At 35.8% G+C, this 17357-nt stretch overlaps 1 protein-coding gene across 1 annotated transcript in view; it reads right to left on the bottom strand.

The window, feature by feature from the left end:
• LOC134530644 (ralA-binding protein 1) overlaps positions 1–17357 on the bottom strand; it is a 73094-nt gene that overhangs the window by 23842 nt on the left and 31895 nt on the right. The window contains exons 10-12 of the mRNA XM_063365675.1: positions 14750–15023; positions 8543–8744; positions 1626–1749 (exon numbers count right to left, since the gene is read on the bottom strand). Of these exons, the coding sequence (XP_063221745.1) occupies positions 1626–1749; positions 8543–8744; positions 14750–15023 (600 nt within the window). The remainder of the gene's footprint in view (positions 1–1625; positions 1750–8542; positions 8745–14749; positions 15024–17357) is intronic.

The following is a 17357-nucleotide window of genomic DNA, read 5'->3' as shown; positions in this document are numbered from 1 at the left end:
AAATTGTTCTCTCATAATTAGTTTACTAGTACCCTGATTTTACATATGCTCACGGTTCCGCGGATTGCATTAGTAAAATCGCTGCTTCGTAAAATTGGCACCCTTGCCTCGGCCCAATTGAAAAATATTAATGGCGGCACACTACTTCGCAAACTGGTGACTGGCGACCCTCCGCAGTGGACGTGAGAAATGTGACAGGTGTCGAGATAATTGGGTGCCGGCGATTAGTGGAAGACGCCACTCATCTTTTTTTCTTCTCTCACTCGCATGTGCGCTCTTACATTCAGAAGCGTGGGATGTGAACTGGCTTGTGCTATATATAGCCCATCCCCTTGCAACTAGCGTGACGTCGCAGGCAGCTGCGCAGCAGAGTGCGAGTTTCTGAGTCCGGACGGTTTCACCACGCTACAAACCCTCTCAGCTCATTTGACTACAAACCGCTCCGGAGAAATGAACAACTCAAGGTCAAAGCATTGTTGACAGCGTCGGTGAATTTTCATCCCGTTACTGTGCCTTTCAGGGGTGGCCAAGGTTGCTTTGTCTGGTGCGGACTTTATGCGGATTTTAAAAAATTCCATTTTAAGTATTTAAAAAGAAATGAGCGGACATTATGTGATGGTGGACATTATGTGATTAAATACGGTATTGCATGTGGAGTGTCCAGGAATAAACATCTCACCTCTCTAACCCAATAATTGCAATAAATATATCTTTTCCTCCCAAATAATTTATCCAGAAAAAGTTATTTCACACTAAATGAATGAAACATGTCATATACATACAGATTAATTTTGATTTAAGTGTCTTGTGTTCAAAACTTCTCGCTAAAGATGATTCTCCCGTGGCCTAACATTCCTTAGGCATGCTAGCTTGCTTTCGCTATTAATTTATAGTACTTATATAAGTTTAAATACATATTAAGATCATTAAAATACATTTTGAATAACATTTTGAGAATAAACAGCCTAAAATTAAATTTAAAAAAATTAACAAACAACACTGTTTACATATTACAGCTTGGGCATAACATTCCTAAGTAGGTACTAACAACATTTCTTAGTTACAAAAATAATGTTGTTAATATAGAAGAAATATTCCAGTTCTAATAATATTAAAAAAAAAAAACTTAAATTTTATATTATTAGAAAGATTATTTAACCTGTTATGTAATTCCAGACTTTAGTTTACTAAATGCGTTTCTGCACATCCTTGTAAGCATGAGGTAATCTAGCCCTGAAAACTTCTGAACTGTAGCTGACATGTGGGATGGCGGAATATAAATGTCATTGGAGATAAATATGAAATGAAGAAAGCTAATAGCTATTAAGGAAAGAGAAAAATATTGTTTGTTGATTGTTCACATAATTAATTCATTGCATTATTAATTTGTTGCATTGTATTTAATGCTAAACAAGACGGCTGCCATTGTACGAGCATAGAAATAAAAAAACCCATAGCTGAAAACAGCACTACTTCGAATCTATAACAGCACTACTTCAAATCATGCTGTAATTTTTTTTGGCATCGTTACATCAAAACATCGCAAATTTAACAGCATTACTTCGAGGGGGCAGGCGCATGCCTTAAAGGGAAGACAGAGAGACTACACTAGCGTGTGGACATGCCTGTAACTGCTGGTTCTCCCTCTTCAACTCCTCGATGCGAGTAGTGACCTCTGGGTCATCAGCGTCGCTGGGCTCGGAGTGCGATGCAGAGCTACTGCCTTCCGAGCTGCAGTCATTCTGGTCCCTGAAACAGCATGGTCGCCTAATGTCCAGTTCACTCCTGAATCAGTGTCGAGCCACACTCCCCTCTTAGCTCTCAAACTTTACTTCTTATTCCCTCAGATCAAGCCCCTGAAACATCTGATTTAGTAATAATTAGAGACATGCAGTTTTGGGGTTTATTTTATAGCAAAATTCGTTGTTATTTACCCTTAAAAGTGGTGTTATCATACATCAAAAGCGGTGTTATTTTTTAAATATTTTTAGCACTATAAATTTAAAAAATTAAGCTAAGCATACCTTGAAATTTTGGACACATTCTTGCATTGTACAGTTGCACTAGCAGCAGTAATTTACAATCGAATTTACACATCACTTTTTACATACAGTAATTGAAAATATTTAAGTACCTAAACCAGCAAGAATAAATATGAAGTCTCTAAAATAGTGACATAAACACATGGAACAAAATCCTCAAACTTTAGCTCTCGAAAGCAAAAGTAGCCATGATACACAAATTAGCCTCACTTAAATTTGTCCTGCGGTCTGTTAAGACTGTGTTATATGAGGACAAAAATCGTTCACAGTCAACGTTTGCAGAAGGCATCCAGATGGCTTCAAGGCAGCTGGAAGCAAACAATGGCTGTGACAGCTTTACTACATTCAATGACTTCACTACGTCCACTGAATTGTCTGTTTCCATTTGTTTTGTAACAATGTCCTGAAGCTGACCAAAACCAGCAGTTAATTCTTCAGTGCTTATGGAGTAGAGACTATGGACAGTTTTCAGTTTCTGCACCATTTCTGGGTTTAATTTAGCAAGCAACAAACTTTCCTGACTAAAAATTTGAATTGCTTCAAATCTCTTTCTACTTGGGTCAGTTGTCATGAGAGAGTTCAGTTTGGAAAGGGCTTGTGTTGCTGTTCTTGTGATGGACACTTTAGCTTCAGCAGCTTTAGCGGGGGGCATGTTAGACAAAGCTCTACTGGTTGCCTCAAAATAAATGCCACGAGTGATGTTTTCAAATTTTTTTTTATACCTTGCAAGTCCCCATATAGTGAATGGGCAGTTGGATACAAAGAACCTTCAAGTTTCTGTATTAGCTCTACAAGGCTCTTGGCATGCTCTTTCACAAAGACAGCTTGACAAAGAATGAGAGAAATGTCATTTTCTGTGAGTGAACACAGAAACTCAACCCCTGAATTTTGTGTTGCCTTTAGTTCATCTGTTTTGCAGAAATCAACAATGTCATGTATGTAGTCTGCTACATAAAAAACGCTGTTGAACCAGGAATTCCATCTAGTAACAACAGGAAGTGGGAACAATGGACGTTTCTCTCCATGCTTTTCTTCAAGAAAGCTAGCATACAGGTGCCTTCTTTTCCTGGTGTTGTTGAACACATTTTTTATTTTGCTCATAGCATTGTTCAACTCAGGCAACTCTTTCACCCAGACATTGCCAACAAGATTTAACTTATGTGCCCAGCACTGGACATGCGTTAACTGGTCTCCAAGGATTACTTCGAGAGTACTAACAGCCTTGGTCATATAACGAGCAGCATCGGTTACTACTGAGAGCACATCACCATACTGTACATTGTACATTTTGAGTGAATCTAAAATTGCCCTCACACAGTTTGTGGCATTAGCAGCTTCAAGAAAGTGAACTCCTGCAACAAATATTTCTGGTTTATCCTGTTGAAGATTCAGAATTCTAAATAAAACAACAAATACACACCTACCCATTTTATCTGTTGTTTCGTCGCACAGTATGTCAATTTTTTTGTCCTTTAATGCAGTTTTGGCATCTTCAATTCTGCATTTGGCTATGTCCCCTACATATTTCTCACGGGCTGTTCTCGCAAGTGGCATGTCTCCAGCACCTTCGATGTATTTGTTCAGCCATGCCCTGATATTAGGATCATCAAGCTTTTCAAGGGGTATATTTGCCTTTATAAAGGTCTCTGCTGTTTCCTTTATAAATTCCAACTTTTTGTCTTTTTGGACATTATTTTTTGCTGTCTGAAACGCTGAAGATATTGACGACTGGCGTTCAGGCGCACTAGATGAGCCTTGCAATGAAGAGAGACGCTTCTTGTGTTTTTCACTGTCTACATGTTTTTCACATGAGTCTTTCCTATCCCAAGAGACGGTGACATTACAGTGACAACAAAAAAGTGTGGTTGAATCACTAGCATAAAGTCCGTGTTGAGAAAATTCAGAGGCTCGCTGTTTTGCAGTTACCGGCACTTTAGGCATTTTAATAGGCCTAATGTTTTAGCCGACCTTTAAATTGTACACCTTTAATTTATTTCACAGACGTTGAAAACTATCTGTAACAAAATTCGACCCGTTAAACTTTAACTTGCGCACAACAGAATGTTACGAATCGTCACCGTGTTTGCATTTTAAATTTGGTATTTGGTTAATAAAAATGGACGCAATGGACAAACAACGCTAAAGACTATATAAGAGAACAACGCTTCGAGAAACAACCTGCTGTAAACACCGTGATAATCGACTGTCCAGGCGAGCCGAATATCAAAATACAGCAAAACCCCTTATTTGCACTTTTCATGGGGACAAAGTAAAAAAGTGTAAAAAGCGGGAAAGTGTAAATAAAGGGAAAAGTAAGAAATACGTTAAAGTTAATTAAAATACAGTCGCATCCTGCAGCGTTCAGAACGGGCTACATTACACAGTAAAAATAAATAAAAAAGGGGCGCAAATTGATGAAAATTTACCGTCAATTGCGCGCCTTGCGCGGAGAAAGGTCATTGTACTCGATCATCTGTTGTTACAGTGCGGCCTGCGGCGTCTGTTCTCTCTGAGCTGCGCATGCACAGTATAACTCATTCAATGCTCCGCCCAGACTCGTGACCTTCCATCAGCAGCCAGCCAATAGAAGCGAGCTTAGCGGAAAAAAATATAAGCTCCACCTCCCGTGTACCAGTTTTGTCCAGTTCTAATACCAGTTTATTGGTATACGCACCCGCTTACTCGCTGCCGTGACATGTTCAAGTTTACGTTCATCTTGATGTCTTGATACCAATAATTAATTATTTACGATCCCCACAAATAAATGGTTAGTTTAAAAAATATGCGTCAACAGTATAATACTTCCGAAATTATATAATACGTATAAAACAGTTACCAAGATTCCACTCATTTTATCTTGTGAAGTTCATGTCTCGTACCAGTATTTCGGCTAAGTTGTGACATAAATACAGTATCAGCACTTACAATGTTACGATCAGCCACGTAATATTTCCGACATTTCCGTTACGTTTCTATATTCGTGAGTTTACGTTTTTCCCTAGTACATTTTAGATTGTCTCCTGCTGTAATTACTCGGACTTTTACACGCCTAGGCTTAAATTGTTACATGTTTAGAAATAAAAGCAACTTTTCATGTTATAAAATACACTGTGTGGGTAGTTATCTTTGGTTTTTTGTTGTTTCACGTTTGTTACTGTATTTACAAATTGAATTGCCGTGTTAGAATGAGGAAAATGTTCTGACTGTTCGCCGAAAATTCAAGGATTTCGCGTTATTATCCAAAATGTGAGAAATTCGCGTTATTCTTAAAAATGTACTCAAATTCGCGTAAAAATTCGTTTTATCGCAATCGCGAAATATGCATGTCTCTAGTAATAATGTTTTATGTGCTGTTTGAAAAATGTATTAATACATGATTGTGATAAATGACATGCAACAGTGCTAGAATGTTAACATACATATTAAAAGCTCTAAAACATTATTTAACAAAATTAAAAAAAAAAAAAAATGTTATGATAAAAACTCAATTCATTGAGTAAATATATACATATACAGAGAAACAATCATTCTCACAAAATCCACTAAAAATAAATTTCACTATTACAAAACTTGTAAATAGATGTTAATAGTTTTCAGTATTGTTATTACAATATTTATAGTAATGAAGTTTCAGTGTACTTTGACGACAGAATGAACTTCCATTCCAAAATCATTCTGAATTCTGACAGCGGAGTTTTTCAGTTTCATAATCATAATCAGCTCTAAAAACACATCTATTGCATTATCTAAACTAACCCCACCCGACTTGCCAACGGTACCTGTCGTTAGTTCTTACCATACATAACTACATTTATGCAGAATTATTCTGAAAAATCTGCTACTAAGATGTGGTCTCTAATTTTTAGAAATATAGCAATGTACAATTTTATACAAAAAATTTTTCAACAATAATTCTATTTTTGCTAAATGAATTTTTTTACTAGTATTATTAATCAAGGATTTTCACTTCCTCTGATCTACCAAGTACAGAATATAAGTTTCATTAAGTGAATGGGTTCAAAGTCAAAGAATATGATTTTATTCCATGCTGGTACAATTACTGTAAATTAAAAACCTATTAAAGCTCATCATGATCACCATGTAGGAATTTTTAGCACCATCACACTCAATCAGTACTTCTGTAATTATTTTTATTATTTTCTATAATGCTTATGTAACGATCTTTTTGCAATATATGAAACAATAATTGTATGCAATTTTGAAGACCTTGTAGCTAATACTATTGTATAGCATTGATTATATTGTATTATGTGAAGGTACTCTCTTGCTGTTGCATCGCATATTCACATCACATCAGTAATTTGTAGTTTTTGCATGACAATCACACACTCAGTGATACTTATGCTGCTGTCGCATAAATGATAATGTAAGCGACATATTTTAAAAATGAATTAATTAGCTAAAGCATTTTTTTTTTTACCTTTACATTCACACATATAATCTTCAAATGTTGGTGTGTCATTTGTCATTCTTGGCCTTTTTATCTATGCTGCAGAATTTAACAACAAAGTTGTAATAATATGACCAGTCCCCACTTCTTTCTATCAGGGTGCAATGTACTAGGAGGAAGGAGGGAAGGAGAAAGGAGGGAAGGAGAAAGGAGGGAGATCAGAAAGGAGGGAAGATGAGAAAGGAGGGAAGATGAGAAAGGAGGGGGGATGAGAAAGGAGGGGGGATGAGAAAGGAGGGGGGATGAGAAAGGAAGGGGGATGAGAAAGGAAGGGGGATGAGGAAGGAGGAGGGATGATAAAGGAAGGGGGATGAGAAAGGAGGAGGGATGAGAAAGGAAGGGGGATGAGAAAGGAGGGGGGATGAGAAAGGAGGGGGGATGAGAAAGGAGGGGGATGAGAAAGGAGGGGGGATGAGAAAAGAAGGGGATGAGGAAGGAGGAGGATTAGAAAGGAGGGGGGAAGGAGAAAGGAGGGGTGAAAGGAGAAAAAATAGGTCTGCCCATTTTTCTTTTACCATCTTTGATTCTTAATTCAGATTAAGCAAAATGAAAGCAGACTTTTTTTTTTACACTCCCATATCATAAAATGCCACCTAAATATTTTTAATTGCATATGAATAAGCTAGGTTGGGCTACTTCAATGCCCGCGACCAAGTGGCCTCACGTTTTCTAAGAAGGTGCAAATTTATTTTAAATGTAAATTACTAAAAAACTTACCTCATTTTATTTGCATTTTGTATTGTATGCTGGAAACTACTGTCTTCCTTAATTAAGAATTCCAAATCATAACACTAATTTAATACATATCTTATGTGTTAAAATTGTCCATTTACATTATTATATACTAAAACTTAAATACTATTGTTATTAAATTATTGTAGTATTTCAGTTTTTAGTGCTAATATAAAAAATTTGCTAATAAGTCTACATACTTAAAAGATACAAATATGCATAGGTGAAAAACAGAATACTAATGAATCATGAGCACCATAATCACAAAGAGCTTGTAAAACGATAAAATACCTACATAAATTATAGAGCTCGAAGCATCAGACAATTTATATCTTAGAATGAGCATCATGTTTCACACAGTGTATTTCACATGATCGAAAAAGGTGATTTAGAATCAACTTGAACAGTTATTTCCGTAAATCAGCGGTTCTCAAAAGGTGTTCCGCGGAACCCTTGGGTTCCGTGACATGGTCACAGGGGTTCCGTGAGTCATCTCATACAAATGTCATATAAAGCAGGCACAATTATTGTCAAATAACTTTCTTTGAATGAGTTGGGGTTCCGCCAAAAGAAAAATAGATCACAGGGTTACCTGGCCAAAAAATTGGGAACCTCTGCCATAAACAACTGCACACACTTGGGTAAATATAAAAATAGTTGATCTTACTCTTGCTGCAGCTGACCACATATCAAACCACTAAAACAAAACTTTTGTAAATCAAAACAACAAAGTAATCACAAAAATTTACTTAATTACATCAATTACTCACTTAAAACCTAAGGCCCCTTAGCTAATTATATATATATATATATATATATATATATATATATATATATATATATATATATATATATATATATATGAACCCAAAATCCTTCATTTAAAGCAAAGCAAGCATTTGTTCCATCAGTGAGATCTGAAGATAATAAGTTTTATAATTTGCTGCTCTCTTGAATAAGGCACTTAAAAGTGTTCAGCTTTAGCCAGAATGCAGCACACAGCTGGTTCACAGTTGACTAAAACATTTTCGGGAAACCTGCTGAAATTCTATTATCAGTATCCTTTCGCCACACACCCTCAAAAACCTAGCGACCAGCAGGCATGGGTCAAGCAAAGGTGAAAGCAAAGGTGAAACTGTTACAGTGCCAGAAATATAAAAAAAATGTCACAATCACACCAAACATTACCCTCATAACAACAAGAACACACCCATTTTCAACAGGACATGATACTGAACTAAAGACTGTTCTTCTGGACATGTCAGCCTAGCTGGATGTAGACCAGAGCTGCACTTGCCTGTAGCTGTACTTGTCCCGGGCGGAGGCCAGCTCGGCGCGCAGCCTCTCGATCTCGGCGCGCTCCTCGCGGACGCGGCCGCGCAGGTCCGACTGCAGGCTCAGGAGCTCTCGCTGCTCCAGCTGGAGGGCAGTCTCCTCCTGCAGCAGCGACTGCAGCTCCTCCTCGTTGCCGGCCGCCCCCTCCGGCGCGCCGCCTGCGCCTACACCACCCGCCCACGACCTCACCACAAACTACTGCCGGCGTCCAGACCCCGCCCGAGGTTCCAACAACAATTAACAATTATTTTGGAAGGATTATTGTAATCCCCAGTATAGCCCCACACACGAGAATACACAGAAGCAACAGGAATTGTGTTAACAAGTATTTTATAATTAATGCTGGTTTTCACATGTGTTACTGTAAGTAGGTTATGTCTTTAGTACAAACCTGACATATATATGTTTCATGAATTTAATCACATTTATGTATGCATATTTATGAATTATTGTTTTAAAGAAAAATTTCAAACAAGAGACAATTACAAACTATTTGAAACAATTAAATAAAATCCAAAATATTAAATGCTCAGTTTTATTTTTCTCAAGCAAAATCATCAATATGTGTAAACATTGTAGTTCTAAAAATCTACTATGCCCTGAGATTTTAGTATGACAATTAATTTTCTTAAAATTCAATTATATAAAGAAAACATACACATAAAAAATTATGTAATGGTTACAGTCGACCTCCCTTCTTCAAAAAAATCCTGGCTACGGCCCCACTACTGCTCACACATCTGACTGGCATCTGCTTGTTAACAGCATTTAACCATGTTTGAATTTCAAAATAGTAGTTTTTTTTTCAGATTTTTATTTATTTATTTAAATTCGTAACATGTCCACCAACAGTTTATGACTCTAATGGTGGGAAAAACATGTAAAATTTTCAGGTATGAAACTCTTGGTGCAGTTTCTCGAAAGCACAGAAAAGCAATACAATTGGCAAGGTTTCCACTCAAAAAGTTCCCCATATAAGAAGAGAAGACTGCACACCACATAAGCACTGCACTTATTACGTCTCAGTAACAGAAAAACTCTTTTCTACATAGACTGACCCCTCAATTGCGATGCACCAATATACGCATTTCCCCCGGATAATTAAAATAATAGTTTTATGCTGCCTGAAATGAGATGACAAAAGTAACAAATAACAGAAATTAATTAAAATACAGTGCTAAAATAAAAAAAAAAACAACAACATAGACATCAACAGAAATGTTAACAGGTATACAGTGAAACCTCGTAATTACGAGTACGGTATACCACGAGACCTTCGAAGTTATGACAGTTTTGTGTTGCACCGTCAGTTTGATTACGTAAATCAAACCAAATGAAACTGGTTATTATGAGTGCTTCCTTGTTGGCCCTTTCGTTAGTACAAGTGATTTAAATGGCATGTTAAACCAAGGAAAAAAAAAATCTGTTGGGGGAAAAAAAAGTTCATGCAGTAAATACAGACAAATAAAAGAGAGTGCGCATGCTGCTTGGCTAGGCTGGCGTACTGTATCCCCAAATATTGTGGTAAGACAACATAGGAAATTCAGGCCTTTTAATAAGGTGAACACTGGCAACAACTGACTGAAGCAATCCTTACAGCTCAGCCTGAAGAACACCCTTGTCTATTATGATGGGCCATCTCAGCACATATTTTCTCTCGTAGTTTGAAATCTTGTTGCTGTAGATTAATGAATTTTCACTTCATATGTGTTAATGTAAACAGTGTATTAATAAATGAAACAAGTTTTCATAATCTACAAAAATATATTGATTTAACGATCATAAAACATGACATAACTTAAAACATGAGACAGATCATAAAACTTAAAAGAAATATTTTTTAACTTTAAACCTGAATTTTTTAAAAATCAAATATTATTTTAGTAATTACTTTGTGAAACATGAAAAAAATTTCTAAAATTTAATTTTCTTAATATTAGTGCTCACCTGAAATTTAATATATTTATAAAAAGTAAAAACAATAAATCTAAAAGTGGTATTTTTGAGTAATAAATTCCCGGAAAACATTAAGTGATTTTAATGTCGCTAACTTAAAGTAACAAAACATTTGCAACATTATACACCATTTGAAATGTATCTAACTTAACCGCATCAACTGTTCAAAATAGTGAACTATTGTTATACTACTTAAAATATTGCAATGCTGTTAAGCAGTCATTAAATAGATCAAAGGGAATTTATAAAACACAATTTTATTTCATTATTTTACAAGAACACCTAATCTAGAAAATAAGTATTTAATATTTACAAAAATGCTTTAAAAACAGTATTATCTATAAAAAATTATTAATTAAAATGATTAAACTATGCAGGTATGTAACCTCTTTAATTTATACTCAGTAATTTTATTTAGATTTTTTCTATAAAGGTTGTCGACACTTTTTTCCTTCACATATAGATGTAGCCAATAATAATATTCCTGTAATTTTAAACGTTAGTTGTACAACATTTCACCAAGAAGTAGCAAAATTACGCTTTAAGGAATGGGAAAGGATAATGGGGGTGGTTTTAGAAATCTTACGTAGACTGTGACATTCCTCTTGTTTTGAAAGTCAAGAGTGCAAAATTTCATCAAGTTCGGAATAAAACTTTAAATTTGTATAAAGAAAATGCAAAAAAACATAAACTCTTCTTTAAATGTATGTAAATTCACATATTCACGTACACCCAATAAATCATTTTGAATATATTTATGAGATTTATTATTATTGACAGTAAAAATTTAATGTTATATCGTTATATGCCTACCTAGTGTAAGTTACCAATACAACATACTGAACTGTAAATATATTTAAAATTATTATAACATTTACTTTAACAAATAACAAGTAATAATATGATTATCTTCAATTACGGTGTTAAAATGTAATAATGAGTCATATAAGAAAATGTAAAAAAAAAATTGCAATAGACCAGGACATGATTCCATGAGTTATCAATTATCAGTTACGCACAATACCACAATGCTAAATATCCCAATCCATAATGTCGATAAATATTAGGTTGTTAAATTTTTAATCCCAAAATTATAATGTACTATTTCTTTTTGTGACTATTAATGTCTATAAAATTTATGCCAGAATATTTTTGCTAACACAGATATTTATTTGGCACATCGATACACTTCATGTGTCTCCCAGTGTTCATGTAAGAGAATATAAAATAGGTTAATGCCGGCACACGCAAATGACTTTGGCACCAATGTGCCTAAAGAAATTTAACTTCAAAAAATGACTTCGAGCAGTTAGTAATATCGTATTGTTGTAACCAAACATTAAACAAACTTCTCCAGCCGTAATAAATAATTACAACTGCATAAAACTGGGAAAAAACGTACATTCAAAATTGTCAACGTACCCTTATTGCAAATGTGCCAACGTGGTAGGATCAGGCTCTGTTGCTAGAATATGCTACGTAACGTGTCTCCCATTTTTCCGACGACTTTCCTATATTGTTCTACTACAATATTTGGTATCACTAGCAGGTAGCTGCCTGTCTGAGTAGGGGTAAGAATTGGGCGGGACTCTGGTGAAATGTTCACACACACACATACACACACATATATACTGTGTATCTATCTGTCTATATATCTATATATACATCTATATTTCTCTATTATACACACACACACACACACACGCGCGCGCACGCGCGACTATTTGCCCTTCCCCTTCCAAAATTGTTATTGGCTGCTGCGCTGGCTTTCGGTAGAGTGGGAGATCTAAAAATAAACCAGTCTGTGTCTGCTCGTGTGTAAGCGCATGTGTGTAGGAACTGTGTGAGACTACGTGTGAGCGAGCGTGACCATCTATTCCCGTCCCTCTTAAAACCTTATAATGTCCGAGGACTGGCTACATAAGCAATTTCATGACAGGTTTTTGTGACACAGTATGCGTGTATTCCAAAGACTACCCGCTGTGAACTGTGTCACAACAAAATTGTTTTTGCTTGCACATTCCTACGCTATTAATGACAGCATTTCATCCGTAACATTGCAATCAATTCTCAACAATTTGTGCATGTAATGTAGCATAATCAATTTTTTTATAGTGGAAACTTTTTGTTCTTATCGCAATAGCATCTGAACTTTCCCTCAAAATTTCCCCCTGATTCAAATAAGATTTAGAAGCATAGAATTATGCATATTTTTTTGAAGCCAGTGGTTCTAAAGAATTGCATAGAATAGTAAAGTATTTTATACAACTATTTAATGCAAGATTTCATCCTAACATAGACACTGATAGAGCAGAAACACTGACATTTCAGAGAAAATGTTTTGTAGTTTTTCGGGGTATTTTTCTTGAGAAAAAACGGGGGGGGGGGGGGGGGGGGGGGGGGGGGGGGACACACGTAGGTGATTGCTACCCCTTACTCCTGTAGTAATAAAGTGGAACCCAGGGGTACCATTGCTATGTTGAGACGCTTTACACAAAGACTTCACTTTTATTAGTAGAATATTATTGAAGGTGCAAACTTTACTGTACTAATGTTAACAAAATCAGGTCTGTATTTACCAAATACATGTGTCAAATTTATGTGTGCGTATGGCTTGAAGACAAATGAAAACCCCGCAAGGTAACTTATCTGTGGCATGAGACACACTAGGATTTCCTATCAGAAACAGCATCATGTTACGCAGAGAGGATGGCAGATGCCCTTCCTTTCTTCCCTCTCACCGTTATTTTTCTATCTTCACTCCACTTACCTCCTCTTTTGACCGTGCATGGACAGTGACAGCAGTTATCTCTGCTGCATCTCTGAGGGCGGTCATGAGTTAAACCATTTCATTCGCGATTTTTATAATAAAAAAAACCCACACTATCACACATACACACACACACATTACAGATAAAAAAAACCACAGAGACCTTTTCTATTGAAATTTAATTTGCTAAAACTTTTCTTCTGTTCATTTTTTTCACTACAGTGTGCTGTTTTCGAGATATGATGTGAAATTAAGATTTTGGGAAGGTTCATGATTTTAACTTAGACTTAAATCTTCTATATTTGTTTATTTAGAGTACTCGTAGTTACAAGATTTTAACTCATAAGCTCTCGTAGTAATGAGGTTCCACAGTATTATAAAAATGGCTGTAGTTAACATAAATATGTAAAACCAATGAAACACTACAATTAAAACCAATACAATTAAGCCAGTGGTCAAAAAAATGGGACAAATGAATGAAAAACAGAAGGAAAAAAAACCAAATCCATCAAAAATTCATAAGTAACACAATCCAAATCCAAACCTAAAATACAACCAAAACAACAACAAAGTACGTAAGATGATATTAAAAAAATTTATGAATTTTCAAGGCCTGGAATCTGTCCCCAGGTAATACACTAGATGCAAGGAACAACATTGCAGTAGCCTGATGCGAGCCCACAAAACTTAAGTTTATAATGATTGTAGCATGCTCCCCAGTGCACAAAGGAAAAAGACAAGACTGAGTGGAGTGCTGACTGGGCACAGAGAACTCTACTGAAGTTGCATGACCATGTAATAGAAAAACATACTAATTTGTATTGATAATAGACATATATTTGTTTAAGGCATTAAGTGCATCATTTTGGATTACTGGGAAACATATAACATTTATATCTAAACTCTGCTGAATAATTACAATTATGTTGCAACTAAAAGAGCTGAGTCCTACTTACTCAAGTTGACTTTTTATAACATTTGATTGTGCCTCTCTACACATATGCTTCCCTGCAAGACATATGCCTTATTACATACTTGATTTATTTTACTTGGATAAGTCAGGTCATGACATGAAAATCTATCCTGAGGAGCCAAATACCTTATTTTTTATATATTTCCTATTCCACACAGAGATGTTACACTCGTATCTTGTATTATCAATTCTATGGTCTCATTTTAACACAATAGTAGTATACATTTTCTTAATTTTCCTTTCACATTATTCAGATTTTTGCAAAAATTTTATGAGGTCATTGTACATCCTTGCAATCCAACTTTCATAGAAATTGTATGCTAACAATCTGTTTCAAGAACACCCAAATCATTTAAAAAAAAAACAACATAATTCTAAGTATAACTATGTTTTAATTATAAAATGCATAATCATGTTATAAATTAATAAATGTAACTGGAAAAAAAATCACAACAGTGACGGGGTAGTACCTGTGTCTACATCGGTGCTGGTGGACGGGACAACCTCCGGCTCCTCGACCTCGGCTTCGACCAGGGCCGTCGGCTTAGGGGAAGGGGTGTCCTGGGGCTCCGGGACAGGGTCTGGCTCCCTCCTCCCCACCGGGGCCTCCTCCTCCGAGCAGGAGCGGGCCTTCTGCAGGGTCAGGTCCATGTGGAACTCCTCCTCATTTGCCTGGTGGCTCTCGTCCACGCTCTTCTGCACCTGGCTCATCTCCCGGGCCCGCTGGACTGTGCGCAGTTTGCGCTGTGGACACAGAGCCAGCCATCATCCTCCGCCTCGGCAGATGAAACACCAGTTCTCTGCCATCTGCCTTCCAAGTATGCAGGCCTGCTTGTTCCGGGGTAACATTTATCGCATTCCACACACTACGTCACGTTGGAGCTACTGCAAAAAATACTGGCACTAATTTAGTATTGGTTTCAATGGTAGTTTGATAATACAACATGGCAAAACGTTAACATATGTGACATTATATTACCAAAATAACAGTAAGAAAAGTATTGCAGTTGCTTTAAAAATAAGACTCCGCAGAGTTGAGCGTATTTTATTACCACTCAGTATCTTGACTGTCTATTTGTCTGTTCAGTACAATTTTTTCGACATAGTTAGCAATGCCCCCAGATTCGTGGTGCTAGGATACGAGCCAAAGAGTAGTGTTGCGGGATGCATAACATAGCCTGGAGCAGTTGGGGATGTGCATTAACACTTTAATTACTTCTTGATATAACATTTAGAGAAATATTCTAATAAACAAGGGAGGAATTGCATAAAGATATTTTTGAACAATTTATTATTTACTTTAGAAGAAAAAGCAGCCTTTAATATGCCCCAACTGTAAAACATATGTTTCATACTAACTGAACCAATTGGACAGGATTTGATGTGATCTCTTAAGCCAGAAAGAAACTAGACTAAAAAGGAGAAAATTATTATTTTTTTAAAAAAAAAAAAAAAAAAAAAAAAAAAAAAAAAAAAAATCTACATTTTTAAAATGGACCAAAAAACTATAAAATAATGTCTCCTATCCCCATGTAAATCTGTGATTGTGAATTTTTAATAGCTATGAAACTTGTAGGATTTAAAACAAAAATTTTTGGGTGCATGCAACAATAAGGAGTGTATAGAGTAGCTGTCGTTGATAAACCTCACACAATTCATAGAATTTGCAGTGCAATAAATATCTTAGTGTCTTAGGTGAACTATTCATGTATCAATTGTCTATTGCATGTGTCCCAAATTTTTCACTTTAAATCTTACAAGTATTTTCATAGTTATTAAAATTTCACAAACACAAAATTTACACGACAATCTCGCATTAGGAATCTGCCTAATGGCAACACAGAAAAAACATATTTATATCTTATTTAGATGTATATAAGGTAATTAAACTAAATATATGATTCAAGTGTTTCTTCTACTTCATTTGGATGAACATAAACTAGTATTTACTTTAACAAAATTTGATAATCACTGTTTGCAAACAAGTAAATACAGTTCAAAATGCATTTCTCTATACCTACAAGAAGAAAAAAAGAAAAGGCTATTGTGTGGCATCAAAATTTTTAAGACAAAGATATTGATTAGAGGTGGACATGAATGGCATTTTTACTTCGGGGCGGGATTCAGTCGGAAAAGATATTAGATTTTCGAGATCAGGATAGGGAGCAACAGCACTGAAATTATGTCACATAACTTGGTATACAGAATAAAATATTTACCATTAATATGGCTCTCATAAAAACTCATTTATTCCATAAACCATTAGTAGTCCAAATGATTTCAAGTTTACAAAAAAATATTGATTCATCAAGACAAATAATAAGTAACTCATAATGGAAATAAAAACAAACATCTTATTCCCTACTCAATTCCTGTAATTTACTTTTGATCATACATGATGACCAATTGCAAAAACTTAAAACCCCTATATGTTTTTGAAAGAAACAGAAATTTATGGCTTAAATATTGGAAACCAAGATGGCATCTTTCAGTTTCATGGTTAAAAACGAAGTTTTACATTGTTTCGAATATGACGTATTTGGTAACATTTTTCACTGCTGCTCTGGTAAGTTCATTTTCAAACATACATATATATATATATATATACAGTAAGTCCTCGGTTTACGTCGGGGTTACGTTCCTGAAAACCGCGACGTAAATAGAAACGACGCAAAATGAGCCATGTTTCATGCCACCGGCCGACCACGGCCCAAGGTCGGCCGGAAGCGCTGGCATACAGACGTGACAACGGGCAATTTTATCAGCAAATTACAACCGACAGCATGGGAAACAAGTCCAACTAGTACTTCTCAGCTTTATAGAATGGTTATTTAACCAGCTGCTTTATTACCTTTATTGATTGAAATATAAAAACAGATATATAGTCGTTTGGAAGACATCTTATGAAGAAAAAAATCATAAATTGCAGTGAGCTGATACTGTAGGCCTACTACAAACGCATTTAATCAGGATAAAGTTAACAACGGCACGTTTAAAACTCCGGCCAACTCAATGATATCATAGCGACTGAAGTGTAGAGCTGTAGCAAACCGTATGTATTCGTTACTGAGTAACGGG

This window comes from Bacillus rossius, chromosome 3 (assembly GCF_032445375.1).
Source record: "Bacillus rossius redtenbacheri isolate Brsri chromosome 3, Brsri_v3, whole genome shotgun sequence".
NCBI classification, from domain to species: domain Eukaryota; kingdom Metazoa; phylum Arthropoda; class Insecta; order Phasmatodea; family Bacillidae; genus Bacillus; species Bacillus rossius.
Note: the sequence above shows the minus strand (reverse complement) of the source record. Positions and strands in the feature narration are given on the sequence as shown.